General features: G+C 50.5%; 1 protein-coding gene across 1 annotated transcript in view; it reads left to right on the forward strand.

Moving 5' to 3' along the window:
• The first annotated feature begins 940 nt into the window (after positions 1–940).
• APCDD1 (APC down-regulated 1) overlaps positions 941–16,213 on the forward strand; it is a 37,096-nt gene continuing 21,823 nt past the window's right edge. The window contains exons 1-2 of the mRNA XM_008261027.5: positions 941–1,394; positions 15,664–15,847. Of these exons, the coding sequence (XP_008259249.5) occupies positions 1,337–1,394; positions 15,664–15,847 (242 nt within the window). The 5' untranslated portion in view covers positions 941–1,336. The remainder of the gene's footprint in view (positions 1,395–15,663; positions 15,848–16,213) is intronic.

Raw genomic sequence — 16,213 nt, forward strand, 5'->3', positions numbered from 1 at the left:
GGGCAACCCAAGAGGCCACAGCTGGTCCCAACATGAAACGTGGAACACCCCCCATCCCCACCACCACCAGCACCACCGCTAGATAAAATCAGCGCGGTCCTGGTGGGCAGATTTGCCCCTGGAGCGGAGAGGATTCAGGAAAGGGGCTAAGCGTACTTCCTTTGGGACTGACAGGGAAAAGTTTCCCGGCGATGTCCCCCGTGCTCCAACAAGTCCCGTGCCTCCGCAGCGGCGGAGGGAAGGGAGAAACGGGCCCCCTGCTGCCCTGGCCTTGCCCTCCGCAGGCTGGGGGCTCATCCGCGGGAGGGGATTCGCCGCAGGGAGAGGCACCGCGCCCCGCGAGGGGGGACCAGCGCAGGAGCATCCCCACTCGCTGGGCCAACTTCCAGAACTCCACTGTCTCGTCTCGTCCCCGCGCTTTCTCGCGCTTACCGACGCGTGCACAGCGGCCGCCCCCCACCCCCGACTCGGCGGCACCCTGGGGACCCGCACCCCGTCGGCCACCCCTCCCCACCGTGGGAGCCGCGCCGTCAGGGGAGAAAGCGCAAAGGGCGAAGGGCACCGGTTTTGCGTTGCGGACGGTAGAGGAGAGGAGGGGGTCCAAAGGCTGTGCGCCCCTCTCTGGCGGAAGCTGGCACGGAGCGGGCAGCAAGGAGGAAGAGGAGGAGGACAGTTGGGGGCGGGGTGGGGGGGCCGAGCCAGAGGGAGGAGAGAGAGAGGGGGCACTGGAGAGAGGGGCGGAGGGAGAGGGGGAGGGGAGGCGTGGCCCCGCCGGTCCGGGCCTTTCAAGTCTGCGCCCCCACCCGGCGGCGGCCCGAGGGCGGTGGCGCGGCGTCGCCGCCCGACCCCTCCCCCGGCCCCTCCTCCGAGCCGCGGCCCGGCCGCCCGCCGGCGGCGCTCGGGAAATATGAAGAGACGCTGCAGCTGCGGCGCCGGTGGCGGCCACTGCAGCTCGGAGCGGCGCGCGCGGCGGCGGCGGCGGCCGGGGCGGGACGCGGGGCCGGGCGAGGAGAGGCCGGGGCGGCTCGCCGAGAGGCCGCGACGCGGACGCGGACGCGGGCCGGTCGCTGACCCCGGCCCGACGGCGCCGAGCGAGCGCGCGCCTCGCAGCCCCGCGCCGCGCCCGCCGGGTATGGGGTGCTCCGCGGCCGCCTGAGGCCGGGGCCTGGCCCGGCCGCCCGCGGGCTGCGGCCGAGGAGCGGCGTCCGCACGCGCCCGGCGCCCGAGAACTTGCCGGACCCGGCCGGAGGCGGAGGGCGGTGCGCGCCAAGTCGCGGGGCTGCGCGGGCACCGGTTCGGAGCGCGGCGAGCGGGCGCGTCCCGAGGAGCACTGGAGATGTCCTGGCCGTGTCGCCTCCTGTTCAGATACCTGTTCCCGGCCCTCCTGCTGCACGGTGAGTTCGCGCTGGGCAGCTCGCTGCGCCGGGGCTGGAGATGGGGTCCCCGCCGGGGGAGCCGGGGGACAGCAGCGCAGCCTACACTGCCCCTCGGCGGGTCCGAGGGAGCCCTGCGCCCTGCTGTCCCGCCTCGGGAGAGGGAGCTGGCGCGGGGGCCCCTTTGCCCTCGGGCGCCCAGAGCTGTTTGGCTGCCAGAGCGCCTTTCTGGAAGGGCGCAAAGCTCGCGCACACAGACGCCTTTGATCTCCAGAGTCCCCGGCCTCAAGTCGGAGGGAAAACTTTTCCTCCTCCGCTAGGCGGGCTTCTCAGGCTGCGCGATCCTGTTTCAGAGGCAGAGTGCTGCGGGCGCTTGATGTGGTCCGCGCTTTTACGAGACTGCAAAGAGACACTCGGACGGCTTAGGGGAGCAGGCACCCGGCTGTGCGCCTGCCCTCGGGGGGAGCCGGGGTTGTGGTCTGCGCGCCCTGCCGCTCCCTGGTGAAGGGGTGCCCTGTCCAGGGGACCCCTAGTCGCCAAGATGTGAGCCGTAAAACCAGTCTCTTGAAGCTCACCCGAACCCAGCGCCCCGTTTGCCCCCTCCTGATGCCTGCTGGAGAACATCGGTGCACTAAAAACGTTCCAGACATTGCACCCCGGTGGCCGAGGCAGATTTTGTGGCAGGCTGCAGTTGGGAACCATCACGCGGCAAGGCAGTACAGGCCACGCCCGCGCAGGTGTCCTGAGCACGCTGCCCCTCAGAGCCGCACACCTGACATCCCAGCAGAATGGCTTCCCGGCCGTCCTGCTGCAAGACCCGCAGAAGTCTTTGGAGCTAGGACAGAACATCAGGCTACTCCAGAAACACCCCCACCCCACCCTGAGAGGTCGAGGGAGAGAGAGGGGAGGTATTAACCCGCAGGCTGCTGTCTTTGTAGTCCTCCCCCCCACCCCCACACCGGGGTGGGTGGCTCCCAACTCTTCACAGGCTTTGGGAAGTGTCTTCGGGGCCAGACCTGCCCCGTTGCCGAGGTATCCATACCCTGAGCCCCCACCACCCCAGAGTTTGAAAAGTCTGGATGGAAGGCTTGCTGTCCCAGGGCAGAAGAGAGAAGGTATAATGATAGGGTTGCACTCCTGGGCCCATCTGCTTAGAATTACAGAGCAGTTTTAATCTTTGGCTGAAACATGAAACAGATCAGAGCCAATGAGCAGATCAAACAGCAGCTGCCACACACACAAGGAGAGAGAGAGATGAAACGGAAAAATGTCCTCCTTAAAAAAAAAAAAGTGAAGAAAAAGATAGTGTAGTCTGATGATTGTAAAATAGAAACTTGCGTGGAGATTTGGCATGAGCAGTGTTTTGTTTGTTTTGCCTAAGTCACTGCCTTTGGACTGTAAAAGCCATCCTCAGGAGATGCAACCTGACCTGCCATTGGACCTTTCTCCCTCTTTTGAGTGGTAGGGGTTGTCATTACAGTTCCTACCTGCCTGTCCACTCTGGGATAGGAACAGCAGGCAGGTAACAAGAGCTGTCCTCAGCGAGGGTCTCATGGAGCCGGAAACTCCCAAAGTTGAGTCTGAAATCTGCGAGTCCTTGGGGATGGGGACAGGGGGAACGGGGGTCTTCCCAGAGCCAGCACTGCTGGAAGGGGTGGGGGGCAGCAGCGTGGAGTTGGGAGTGGCTGGACGGGACAGTCTGAGCTATCAGTGGGAGCCCAGCGAAGTGAAACCATGTGCACGTGTGTGTAATTAGTAGCATGCCAGGATAAAGGCGAGGTTTGCAAGGTTTAAGTGGCTGACATGGCGAGCCCTGTGCAAAGTTAGGCAATTTCAAAATGAATCTGCAATGGCAAAGTTACTGGAACTACAGTTGCCCCGAGATCTACCAAGACATTAGTGCAGAGAGAAAGTGGAGGGAGTAGGTGTTCAAGCTGGAAAGCCTCGGGATTTGGGAAGGTTTGTCATGATTAGTTAGGATAATGATAATGGAAAGCACCAGACAGGCATCGGGAGGCTGCCTTCCTGCCTTCCCTGATTCTTAACTGTTTTTAACAGAGTGGGTGTCAGTCAACCTCACCAAACGGGTGATTTGCTTAGTGGGTGTTGTTCAACAGCCAGAGGTTGGAGGCATGCAAAAATTCTGCAGTAACAGATGGAACTTGTTGGTCTAAATAGAAGTCATAAGTCTGAAGGAAATTACCTGAAATCTTCTTAGAATGGCTAAACGATTTTTACCTGATCAGGTAGGAATTTGATTTTGTCAGCCATGAGACCTCTTCTCTCTTCCTAAGTGTCTGTTAACTTCGGAGATAGGATTATGAACGTACTTACGACAAACCTTACTAAATTTAGTTTTAGACATCATTGATTGATGATTGGTCACACCAATAAGTCAGGCTAATGGGATTTAACCACGCACAGAGTCTTCATGAAGATGCTGTGTGTGCATGCTATTCATACCGTGCTGTGTAGCATCTAGTCTTTGTTCGCTTTCTTGGCTACTTCGGTTTCAATTCATTGCAAGTCGTAAATCACCCTAAATCCTATTGGTGAATAAATTAGGCTCTGGCAAGACTTGAGCCTATTGTTTATTTTTGCTATTTTTTTTTAAACTGTAAATGTAGCACAAGACCTAAGTTCACAGTGTGATGGCATGAAAGTATACGTGTCAGTTTTATTTTCCTCTCCTTCAGATTCTGGAACAATTGCATTTCTTAATCCAAATAAATCCTATTGCATGCGGTATGCAGCTGGAAGATGTCCACTATCGCTGTTTTCTCTGCTCAGATGAAAAGCCACAAAAGTTTCAGATGTCAGAGTAAAAATCACTCAGCTCCTGAAACACGGATTAGCATGGGGTACCCAGCGTAAGTGGTGCTTGAATGCATAGCAAAAGGCTAACTCCCTTTGATACCGGAACGTTTGGAGCTGATACTGGGAGAGATGTTCTGTTTGCCAGTGCTACTTATTGTGCAGAATTCATTGACTTCTGTGAGAGGTGGAGAGTCATTCAGCTTTGCCCTTTCATTCAAGTTTCCTTTGCTAGGACTTCTTAAAAACTACGCCGATAACCCACAAAGTGAGGCAGCATCAGGTAAAATAGAAGTCTTGGAAATGCCATTTTACTGAAGACGGTCTTGGTAACGAAGAAAACCATGTTTCCTGCACCGTTTTCCTTCTTGGTCATAAAAGCAAGTGAGATCTGGAAAAGAAACATGAGTCGTTTGTACGCGGTAGGGGAGGAGGGGTCTGAGACAGATGTTAAATATCCTCATGTTAAATACATTGACTTGCTCTGAACGTGCAGCTGAAGAGCTCTGAGCCAGCCACGTGCGTTCTTTGCTGCGTCGATGAAGAAAGAACTAAATATAGGTGGGCGATATGGCTGAGTAATTCCATGCTGTTTAAGGACAGACTGATGACAACTTGATATAATCAATCAAAGCGAAGCATAAAACGCCCGCCTAGAAATAGAAAATGCTATGTGAGTGATTGTGTGCAGCGTTGGCTGAAAGCATTCCTAGCAGGGCGGGTCTTCCAGAGGCTAGGCATCTAGAGCTGGAGTGGTTCCAGAGAAAGCTGCGGGAAAACCATCTTCGACCATTTCCTTCCCTGGCAAGATCTTAGGCCTACGGGTCATTGCTTCATTTTCTCAAATGTAGGGGATACAATTATTCTGGAAAGCTGTGTGGCAGGTGTCTAGGGTCAAGAAAGCGCATAGTGTTGCCCTAGGCTTATGGAGAGTGTTCTGTTCTGTAAGCGTCTCCCAGTTTCATTTTCTTAGTGGGCTGTTCACCTAGATCATTCATAAGGGCCTGTCATGTGCTGGCCAGAGGACCACAGCTTGCTGGGGCAGTACCTGGAGAGGAGTTTTCCCCTTGCCCCTGGACCCTATCTAGGGGTGAGAAGAAGCTTGGGTTGTAGAGCCCAAGGCTGGGCGCATGGCCCACTGTGGGTGATTGCACTGTTTTCCTGCTAAGAAACATACACAAGCATGTGTGCACACAGACACACACAAACGCTGGACTGTGCTAAAGGGAGCGGTAAGGTGGCAGCAGCCAGCTGCAGACCCAACTTGCAGACTTTGCAGTCTCTGGTTCAACCCTAGTGTCGTGCTGGGGACCATGGCATTGGAAGGAGATGGCATGGAAGAGTAACTTGTTTCCAATTAAAGTTAAATGGAGCCAGGAATTTGAAATCTTGATTTCATTACATTTCTCACGAAGGGAAAATACTTTTAGATATGAAGGTTTACAGATTGGTGAAAGCAGCTGTTAGTTTTTGTTGATCATGCACTCAACAAAAAATGGAAATAAAAAACAAGAACTTGGTAGGTGCAGGTATCAGAAGGTAGTAGACTCCAGTGCTGTGATACCTGCATGCTTTTATTCCAAAAGTGGAAACCTTGTGCTGGAGTTTATCTACCAGTATCCACTTCAAAGCACACATTTACAGTAATGAGTGCTTATTTAATTGGGCAGGGCAATTTCATGGCTAAGTAATTACCTGCATTTAATCTAATCAGTCTCATTTTATGTATCACGCTAGTTCCAACTTGAGAACACTTTTCTCCCTGATTGTTGGAGTGCACATGGCACATTCTATATGAAGTGCTAGACATGCAAAATGCTGAAGAAAGGAGGCATTCAGAACCCTCTGCCCAGAAGCAACCATTATTAGTATTTTGATATCATACTTATTTAACCTTGATTTAAATTAGGGGTTTTTTAAGTATTAAGGTGCAGATATAAAGACTAGCTTTACCAAAGATTAGTTATCCCAAGTGTACTTGAGCATTATCATTGTCTTCCCAGTGGGTTTTACGTTGTTCCGTATAAAATGATTTGTAACTTTGATTTCTCAGTTAATCTCAATAGGCATGTGAAAAACTGTGAAATATATCAACCTGGGTAATTTAGATTCTTTTATTACTTTTTTAAAAAAGATTATTTATTTTGATAGTTACAGAGAGAGAGAGAGAGACAGCAAGACAGTGAGAGAAAGAGAGAGAGAGAGAGATCTTCCATCTGCTGGTTCTCTCTCCAAATGGCCACAACAGCCAGGGCTGGGCCAGGCCTCAGCCAGGGCCGAGGAGCTTCTTCCGGGTCTCCCACATGGGTCCAGGGGTCCAGGCAGTTGGACCATCTTTTGGTACTTTCCCAGGTGCATTAGCGGGGAGCTGGATCAGAAGTGGAGCAGCTGGGACTTGAACTGGCACCCATATGAGATGCGGTGCCGCAGCAGGTGGCTTAACCCGCAGCGCCACAATGCCAGCCCTGCAATTTAGATTTATAAAATGCTGTTGAAAAACCGGGGACCTGGACATGGAGCATGTTGTCCTTCTTTTCGCTTTTCATTTTGGCACAGTTGTCCATGTCCAAGAGAGAACCCAGTCATGATAAGCTGAATGAATGAATGAATTAATGAATGCTGACTTTCAGTGGGTAAGCAGGCACATCCCCTCCTCTCTCTCTGACTCTTCAAAGGGACTGGCTTGCAGGCTGAGTGCACTGTAGGTGTAGGAGAGACCTGCTGTGGACGACTAATACTATACTTGTTGCGTTTGAAAAATACACTAAAAACTGCCTTCTGGGTGCATAATCTAATCAATCCAGATGATATCAACGGTTTAACCTGGACACATAAGCTTTTTATTTAGTGCATAAACCTCTGTGTAAATGGTCAACCGATGCTTCCTTTCATTTGGGGAAATCTGTTTTTTATTTGATATCATTGGGGATTTTCACTCTCTGAACAGTGGGCCATTGTGGTTAGGATTATAGTTAAGATCTTTGTGTAGTCACTTGGGATTATTGTTGTGGCATAATTTATTCCTTGGGAATAACTTGGTATTATTGCACACACACATACACACGTGAATAGGCCTTCTAGAGCTCCGGGATCTCATTTAATGCTCTGGAAGTAGTAATCTATAAAATTATACCTCAAAGCCCATGGGACTTAATTTGTTTGCAGCAGGTGAGCAATTTCCTTACAGAATCTACTTTTTTTTTTTTTCTCCTACATCCCCTCGAAAAAAATGACTCCATTACCATAATCATTTTATCTGGGCCCAGGTCATGGGGCTCCTGATGGTGGAGACCAATTTTTAGTGATACCATTTGATAACTTCATTCAGCATTCCCCCAGTGGGGACAGAGCTGTGGCAGGTTTGTGGTTTTAGTTGGTGCCATGGACTGACTGTTGATGCATTCACATTAAAGAGGATCTGCCTGTATGGTAGCTAGTATTTGAGCAAATGAGATAATGTGTGCGTAAAGTAAATTGTCCAGCATTACTCAAACATTAGCCATTATCATTATAATTTGTAGTTTATCCAGGGAAAAGAGAGACACATACTAGGTGACTTCCCCAAAACCACCATGAAGACTGAAAACTCACAGCCAGTCTGTTGAATCCTAGGAGACCCTCCTTTCCCTAGATTCACTTACAGGAAGATCTCAGTGCATGGGAACACCATTTCCTAGACCCCTCAATTAACCAAAACATCCAGAATCCTTCACTAATTAAAATGCTGATGCTATTTGTATGTACACTCACACCTAGGCTTTCTCCTCTTGTTTTGCAAGTAAAATAAGGGAGGAAAAAAACCCTTGCATGGCCTACTCAGAGTAGTTACGCCTTCACTCCAATACCTCTCTGTCCACGGCGCACTGACCCTGAGCCACTTGAAGAACCTGCATCATCAGAGAAGGACCATAATGTCAACTGCATTCAGCATTCGGTGACAGAAGTTTCAGCAGCCTCATATTGTGGTTAACCAACACTTCCAATTACACAAATTAAGTGGAGGGGTTTGAAATTATTATTATACATAATAAGCAGCTGTATTATAAATAATAGGTGTACTCAGACAGGAACTATTATTGTTATTAGCTGCCATCCTTGAATTCTGCATTGCTAAGCACCAAGATGATTGATTAGTGCAATTTAAGCTATATTAAAGTAGGACATAGAAATAGTCTACTAAAGTTCCTTTTCAGGTACAGTTCGAACTCTGTATAGCTTGCCTGCTTCCTTTCTACTTCCTTCCCTCCCTTCCTCCTCTTTTTTTTCCTTTCTTCACTTCATTTCTCCAATATTTATTTATTTTTCCGTTTACTTGAAAGGCAGAGTGAAAGAGAGGGGAGAGAAAGAGGAAGGAGGAAAGAGAGAAGGAGTTCTTCTACCTTCTTGTTCACTCCCCAAATGACCCCAATGGCCCAGCCAGGACCAGCTGAAGCCCAGACTCCAGAACTCTTCCCTGGTCTCCCACGTGGGTGTCAGGGGTCCAGGTACTTGGGCCATCTTCTGGTGACTCCCAGTATACATTAGCAAGAAGCTAACTTAATCTTAACGGAGCAGCTGGGACTAGAACCCAGGCACCCCAGAATGGGTTGTGGGCATCCCAAGTAGAGGCTTACACAGTTGCCCCATAACACCTGCTCCCATTTCTTTTTTTTTTTTTTTTTTTTTTTTTTTTTTTTTTTTTTTTTTTTTTTTTTTTTTTTTTGACAGGCAGAGTGGACAGTGAGAGAGAGAGACAGAGAGAGAAAGGTCTTCCTTTGCCGCTGGTTCACCCTCCAATGGCCGCCGCTGCAGCCGGCGCACCGCGCTGATCCTGGCAGGAGCCAGGAGCCAGGTGCTTTTCCTGGTCTCCCATGGGGTGCAGGGCCCAAGCACCTGGGCCATCCTCCACTGCACTCCCTGGCCATAGCAGAGAGCTGGCCTGGAAGAGGGGCAACCGGGACAGAATCCGGCGCCCCAACCGGGACTAGAACCCGGTGTGCCGGCGCCGCAAGGTGGAGGATTAGCCTATTGAGCCACGGCGCCGGCCTCCATTTCTTTTTAAAATATAACTTCTCAGTTACATGCTCCCCAACAAGGTGCAAATGATGGCAACGCCTTTCCAAGACTACAAAAAAAGGGTTTAGTGCTATTTGTTGAAGGCAGTTCCTGTCTACTTTTCTCATTTAATCAGGCAAAGAGTGACACAAGATGGAAGTGTTCCAGTAGCTTCATCATTGAGCTTCCTGCTTGCAGCTGCCTGCCCCCAGTCCCTCCCCAACATGGGAAGGCGAGCTTCCTAAGAGGGCATTCACTCTCCTGCAGTCACATTGTTTGGTACCTCTCCACCCTCCTGGGGAAATCCTCACTTAGGACGCATGTGTACAGAAAGCATCTTGATCTTGGTCCTGACTCCCTTCTGCACCTTGTCCTGGGCCTCTCCCCCAAGCTCCTCCCCAGTTCTTCCTATAAGAATCTGTCACTTCCACTGTCCTGTTTCAGTGTACTGTTTGCTCTGCCTACTCCACTTCTATTCAGTCTCCAGAGCATGGATTCCCCTCCGTGAAGCCCCAGCAGAGTGTAGAGCCCACCCCCTCTGCACACATGAGTCCATCTCCAAGTCCACTCAGGTCCTGCATTCTGCCCAGCTGAGAGCAGGAATGTTTGTAGCTGTCAGGCTTAGAACAGTACGTGGCCTTTCAGAGTCCTACAGATTGAATGAATGCCTTAGTAGTTCCAGTCCCACATTTGGAGCTGTTGATGCAGTGAACGCAGGGCCCCTGGGTTGACCAGGAGGCTGAGGCTGATCTTGGGGCCACACCAGGGCTGCACCGTGAGAAGGAAGCTGTGGGGTGTAAGGGTATGGCTGCTGCACCGGGCCTCTTCTACAGCTGAAATTAGTGCTTCCTATGACGTTTTAATTCCCAGCCATTTAAGAGAAGTAGCACTCACAAGAAGGCCATCCACATTTTCCACATCTGACCAGCCAAGTAAATACTGGAGACCACTGGCCATGGTTGACTGAAGACCTAAGAGACAGTTTCTCTCCTTCCACTTGACCCATTTAATTTTGTTTCTGAAGAGTAATTTAGGTGGTGGGTATTTTGAAGGGAAAAGATGAAAAGGGAGTAAATACCAACCTCATGCTGCCACCTTAAAAAACAGTACTACCCTGGAGTGTGCACTGTCCACCGCTCTGTTCACGGTGAGCTGTGCCTCTGTCTGCCCATGCCCTCTTGCTGGGCTGATAGCCGGGCCCGGTTCCTGCCCTTTGCTCATTGTCAAACAGGAGCATTGCAAAATGGATTTTTTTTTAAACCCTGGTAGATTTTTTTTCCTGCCTTGCAGTGAAAACTGCCCATTGGTCCCTGCTGCATTTTAGTTTTTCCACCGCTGGTTGAAAAGCAGAACTGCAGGCTCCCTTCCCTGTGTGACTCCAGTCTCATGAATGACCCATACAAATGCTAACTACCACGCCCTCTTCCTGTGCCTTTGAACTTCAACTTCCTCCCCAGAGCCCTCCTTCATCCTTTCTACCCTTGTTCTTTGACACCCAGGCCTTCACAGCCTCTAGGTCAAAAAAAAAAAAAGTTTGCACTATGTGTCTGGCCCCTAACGTGTACAGATGGTTATGCGGTGTTGTATGAATTGAGTAGAACTTCTTAGCGTCCCCAGAGCCTGGTGCCTTGGGTCCTGCGCGCTCCTATGTCAGAGTCAGCCTCCAATGTTGCCTGGGAACTCCAGGGTCTTTTACTCTGAACACCTGGTTGGTCCCCCTCAGCTCAGCTGGGCCTGGCTATGGATGACATTTGCCATTATTGGAACTACTCTGTGAGTTCGAAGGGACTTCTTAAGCACAGTCTAAGAGCGTGATCATTATATGAAATAATCCTCGCTAACAGTGAATGAAAGGCACTCGATTAGCTGATGGTAGTGATGCTGTCATCTCGTTGTGGATGAATAGACTAAAGCGTGGAGGCCACAGGACAGTAGTAAGTTGTGTAAGGTCACGCTGCTAATAACCACTTTAGCTTGCATGAGACCTTGGGTGTACATCTCACAGAGGGGGCTACGGTCATCAGGAAGGGCGACCTTGCCCTTGGGTGGACCTGTACTTGGATGCTTCCATTGTCATCACATTTCTTCCTGCATGTGCACCCTGGGTACTTGTGTCTTGAGTTTGGTTGCAAATAGGCTGATTTGAAGATGGAGAGGAAACACTTGAGTAAGCCGACTTGGATTTCCCTCCAAAACTCACTGAAAAAAGTGGCACACTCAGCTCTGAAAAAGAAAAATCCCTGTGAAAAACGCAGGTATTGTAACAGAGCAGGGGAGTGTGAAGTTGACATTAATGAAGCAAATGTTTGCTGCAGGCAGAATAATCACAATTCCGTGTTTTCTCCCATAACATCCACAGATCTCTTGGAGGGCGGGATACCCAGGAAAAGATGAGGCTGTGTTTGTGTTTTGTCGCTGAGATACATGCAGAGCAAACAGGTGATCTGCCACAGGTGAAGCGGTGCCGTGGAAGGCAAGAGAAATTGCCACATTGCTTTGAATCGGTAAAAGAGATGTCAGAGCCGTTCAAGGCTGCTGTGAATGATCCGTGCGTGGGTACCTCGAGACTGTTGTGAAGGCATTGTGTCATCATTGAAATGCCGAGTGTTTTCTTATCCCTGGTAATAAAATAATGATAGAGTCTTGGATTCCGTGAAACCCTGTAAGTGGCAGATCCAGTTTCGAATATTTCACCCACATCCACATTGCTCCTGGCTTTTATTATCTTTATGGGAAAACATTTGTAGCATACTAAGGGACTTACAAATTAAATTGTAGAACACAGCTTGGTGGGTAGTGAAATGATGCTGTCTACTGAATGCGTAGGCTCATATTTCAGGCAGAATCTTCTCCAGCTCCCAATACCATGTGCCTTTAATTAAAATCTATTTTAAGTTAGCCACAAGATAACTGATCGTACCACTGACCCACCAGATAGCAGGTTATACTACACGGTTTTTTAAATTTTTAATTGGCACATAAAAATTGTATCTATGTAAACATTATGCAGTCTTCAAATTCACGTAAACATATCTGTCGCCTTAAAATTTTATCATTTCTTTGTGGCTAAAACATGAACACTGCTTTCTTGCAGCTTTTTGGAAACATGGAACACATTACTGTTATCAGCAGTCACCCTGCTGCCCTGCAGTGAGCGCCAGCACTTCTTTCTCTTGGCTCATGCAGCTTAGTGCACAGCGGCCAGCATTTCCCCACCTTGTTCTCCCCAGCCTCTGGTAACCGGTGTTCCACTCCTCACTCCCATGAGGTCAACTTTTTAAAATTTCACATAGGAGTGAGACTGTACAGGGTTTTGTCATTTTGTGCCTGGCTTGTTTCACTTAACATAATAGCCTCCAGTTCCACCCATGTGGCCACAAATGGCATAATTTCGTCCTGTTCATGACAGAGTAGTATTCCACTGTGTACATGTACCACAGTCTCTTGATCCATGCATCAGTTGATGGACACGTGGGTTGTTTCCATTCCTTGGTACTGGGAAGAGTCTTGCAGTGAACATGGGAGTGCACATGTCTCCTGGACATACTGATTTCATTTCCTCTGGGTAGTATACCCTAGTAGAGGGATTCTGGATCACGGGGTAGTTCTATTTTTAAGTTTTTGAGAAAGCTCCGTTCTGTTTTCCGTCCTGTTGGGTGTTATTCCTTGATTGCCTGATAGAGACATTTAGGAGTGTTTACTGCACTCACGGTCATCCCAACTATTGAGATTGTTAGAAGTGACGATGAGTAGTACCCCTCTCTCCTCTGCTGTAGTTTACAGCTAACAGAGGGGATTACAACACTAGAACCGTGATGAGGAGTCCATTGGTAGACACTGTGTAGGAGGTGGCTGTGATGGGATTTCTGACAGTTCAACACCAGTGTTCAGGGCTCTGCTCGGCTCAGTGCCACTGCTGAACGGCACCCTTACTCATCAAAACGCCTGCGTTTTGTAAGCAGTCTGGTTTTGAGAACAGAGAAAAAGCAAGCACATTTGCTTCCTCCTGCTCCGTGACAGAGCCACTCCATGCGGGGAGGGTTGCGTGAGGGCTGCGGCGGGGATCCCCGGGAGCCCTTCTGGAAATGCCTTCCCGGCACGGAAACCCAGGCCACAGGAAAGGAAACCCTGGCTTCAGAACCGACCGTAGTAACTCTGAGCGTGGGTAATGACGCCACTAGACGATTGCTCACTTCTGGAGTTTCCCTCCTTGCGGCTCAGGCCACGGTTCTGGGCGTGGCTAGCAGTGCTGGGGGTGAGACTGCCTTTCATTTGACCACAGCACAGTCTTCTGTAGATGTCAAGCATCTTCTGCCGATTTTCCTCGAGTTGATTATACCCTACCCATGGTACCTTTGTCTCACTGCCCTTCACTGCTCCAAAGAGCTGCAGGAGCATCCAGAAGCTGTGATTCCATCCCAATGCTCGCGTGTCATCAGCGGAAGAGCCCGAGAGAGTTCAAGGATGGAGACCACGTCTTCTCAGCACCAAGAGTTCTTTGAGTTCTCGGCTCGTTTGGGCCACGTGTTGGCCAGTCCCTGGGTATTTCTATGGATATCTGAATGCTGTCAGCTCGCAGGTCTGAGGGTACCCAGGTAGATTTTCTTCATCTCGCTCTAAGTTCCTGCATCTCACTTTTCATGTCACACGACCTCTCCTGAACTGTTGTTGAGCCACAAAGATGTTCAGATGTTGACTAAAATAGATGGAATTGCCCCCTGTTAGAAGTAGCATTCTGACAGGTGCATGTCGTTCATCTTGCATATGTTTTTATTGTATAGGTTCGTCTGGCGAGTGTCTTTCTGTTAACACAGCCCCAGGCGTATAGTCAGTGCAGCCTAAAGACTTGCTGACTTGTTTGTCACTTCAGGAGTGAACCTCAAAGGTTAACAGCGAGATTTCACATTCTAACTCCATTTGTTTTCATTGCTTTATTAGGCCAGGGGTAGTTCTGCATGAGTGAATTTCGGCCAATCTAAACTATTTGTACTGAGGATAAACTTAGTCCTAGTATGCCTTTACCCCTGAGAAATAGAAATGTGAACTTTCCTTATGAGTATTCTTAATTAAAAACTCTATATTGGGTGTTTGATTTGTCTCCTGAAAGATAATGGGAGGGAAAGGCCGCACGGTGTCCCACGGCAGGGCTGCCTCACACCTCGCCCCTGCGGTGGCCAGCAGCTCAGTCGACAGCAGCTCCATTAGTCCATTTCCCACTGCCATCGTGAAATATTCGAGGCTGGGCACTTTGTAAAGAAAAGAGGATTGTTTAGCTCTGCGTTTTGGAGGCACCGGCTCTGGTGAGGGCCCCCCGGCTGCTCCGCCTCACAGAGGTGGGAGAACTCATGGGGAGATATGGGGAGCCAGAGAGGCCACAGCGTGGCCAAGCTGTGCTTTGACAACACCTTCTTGTAAGAACTAACTGGGGTTCCATGAAAACTGCCTTAACGTATGGCCTAATGACCTCCCACCAGGCCCCACCTCTTTTTTTTTTTTTTTTTTAAGACAGGCACAGTGGACAGTGAGAGAGAGAGAAAGGTCTTCCTTTGCCGTTGTTTCACCCTCCAATGGCCGTCATGGCCAGCGTACCACGCTGATCCAATGGCAGGAGCCAGGTACTTATCCTGGTCTCCCATGGGGTGCAGGGCCCAAGCACTTGGGCCATCCTCCACTGCACTCCCTGGCCACAGCAGAGAGCTGGCCTGGAAGAGGGGCAACTGGGACAGAATCCGGCGCCCCGACCGGGACTAGAACCCGGTGTGCTGGTGCCGCAAGGCGGAGGATTAGCCTAGTGAGCCACAGTGCCGGCCCAGGCCCCACCTCTTAAAGGTTCCTCCAGCTCTCACTGTGGCCGTGCAGGGCACCAAACATCCTCATGTGACCCCATGAGAGACACACTCAGACTGAAGCCAGGGTACCCATTCGGTGAGAGAGCAGAGGGAGCAGACAGGAGCCAGGCCCAGGACCACGTCCCAGCTGCAAGTTTCCAGGCTACCACTTGGTGCCTTTCTCCTTCCGTCTCTGTCCAGGCTGTGTTTTCGCTGGGATTCTGGACTAGGTCCATTTCTCTCTTCTGCAATCCCCACTGCATTCACTTCTAGCCTGGACAAGCGAGTCCTGGAGATACACAACATTATCTGCTGTTTCACAGGTGCATGGACTTGAGCTCTGGTTTGCTGGGAGTTAACCAAGTGACTGCAAGCGAGCCATGTGCATTCCGTCCATGGACCTCATTTTTCCCACCCAGGAAATGATCTCCGAGAAGACTTGGCACTTGGAAACGTGAATTCTGTAGGGGGACAGGTGTGGACATGGCCAAGTGCCATAGGGGAAGCCTGCCTTTCCCACCTGCAGCTGCTCGCGGCTGCGGAGGCCGTCATCCGGCCTGAGCCACGTCTGCTGCACGTTGTCCTTTGAGCTGACTTGTGCTTGTCTGTTTCAGGGCTGGGAGAGGGTTCTGCCCTCCTTCATCCAGACAGCAGGTCCCATCCTAGATCCTTGGAGAAGAGCGCCTGGAGGGCTTTCAAGGAATCGCAGTGCCATCACATGCTGAAGCACCTGCACAATGGCGCGCGCATCACTGTGCAGATGCCACCCACCATCGAGGGCCACTGGGTCTCCACGGGGTAAGGCCACGGAGGGGCCAGGGGCACACAGCTCGGGTCTCTCTCATGCATTGGAGACTTTGTGTCACCTGCAGTGATGGACGCCTTGTCTAGGTTCTCAGGAAGGTCCATGTTAACTCTTTGAAGTCACAGTTAGTGAGCAAGCAGGAACAAGTGCTGGAGAAACCTCATTCGAGATGACCTTGTACCACTGCTAGCCACGTGGTACCAGTGAATGGATCCTTGTTTCCTGAACTCTGTGGGCCCACTTGTGTCTAAAAAGAAACCATTAGCAAGTGAAATGAAGAGCCTGTGTTTCACCAGCGCTGAAACATGACTTGCAAGCCGCTTAGTGTCTAAATATTCTAGCCATATTCTGGTAACTTA

This window comes from Oryctolagus cuniculus, chromosome 10, assembly GCF_051225735.1.
Source record: "Oryctolagus cuniculus isolate XC-2025 breed Fujian yellow rabbit chromosome 10, ASM5122573v1, whole genome shotgun sequence".
NCBI classification, from domain to species: domain Eukaryota; kingdom Metazoa; phylum Chordata; class Mammalia; order Lagomorpha; family Leporidae; genus Oryctolagus; species Oryctolagus cuniculus.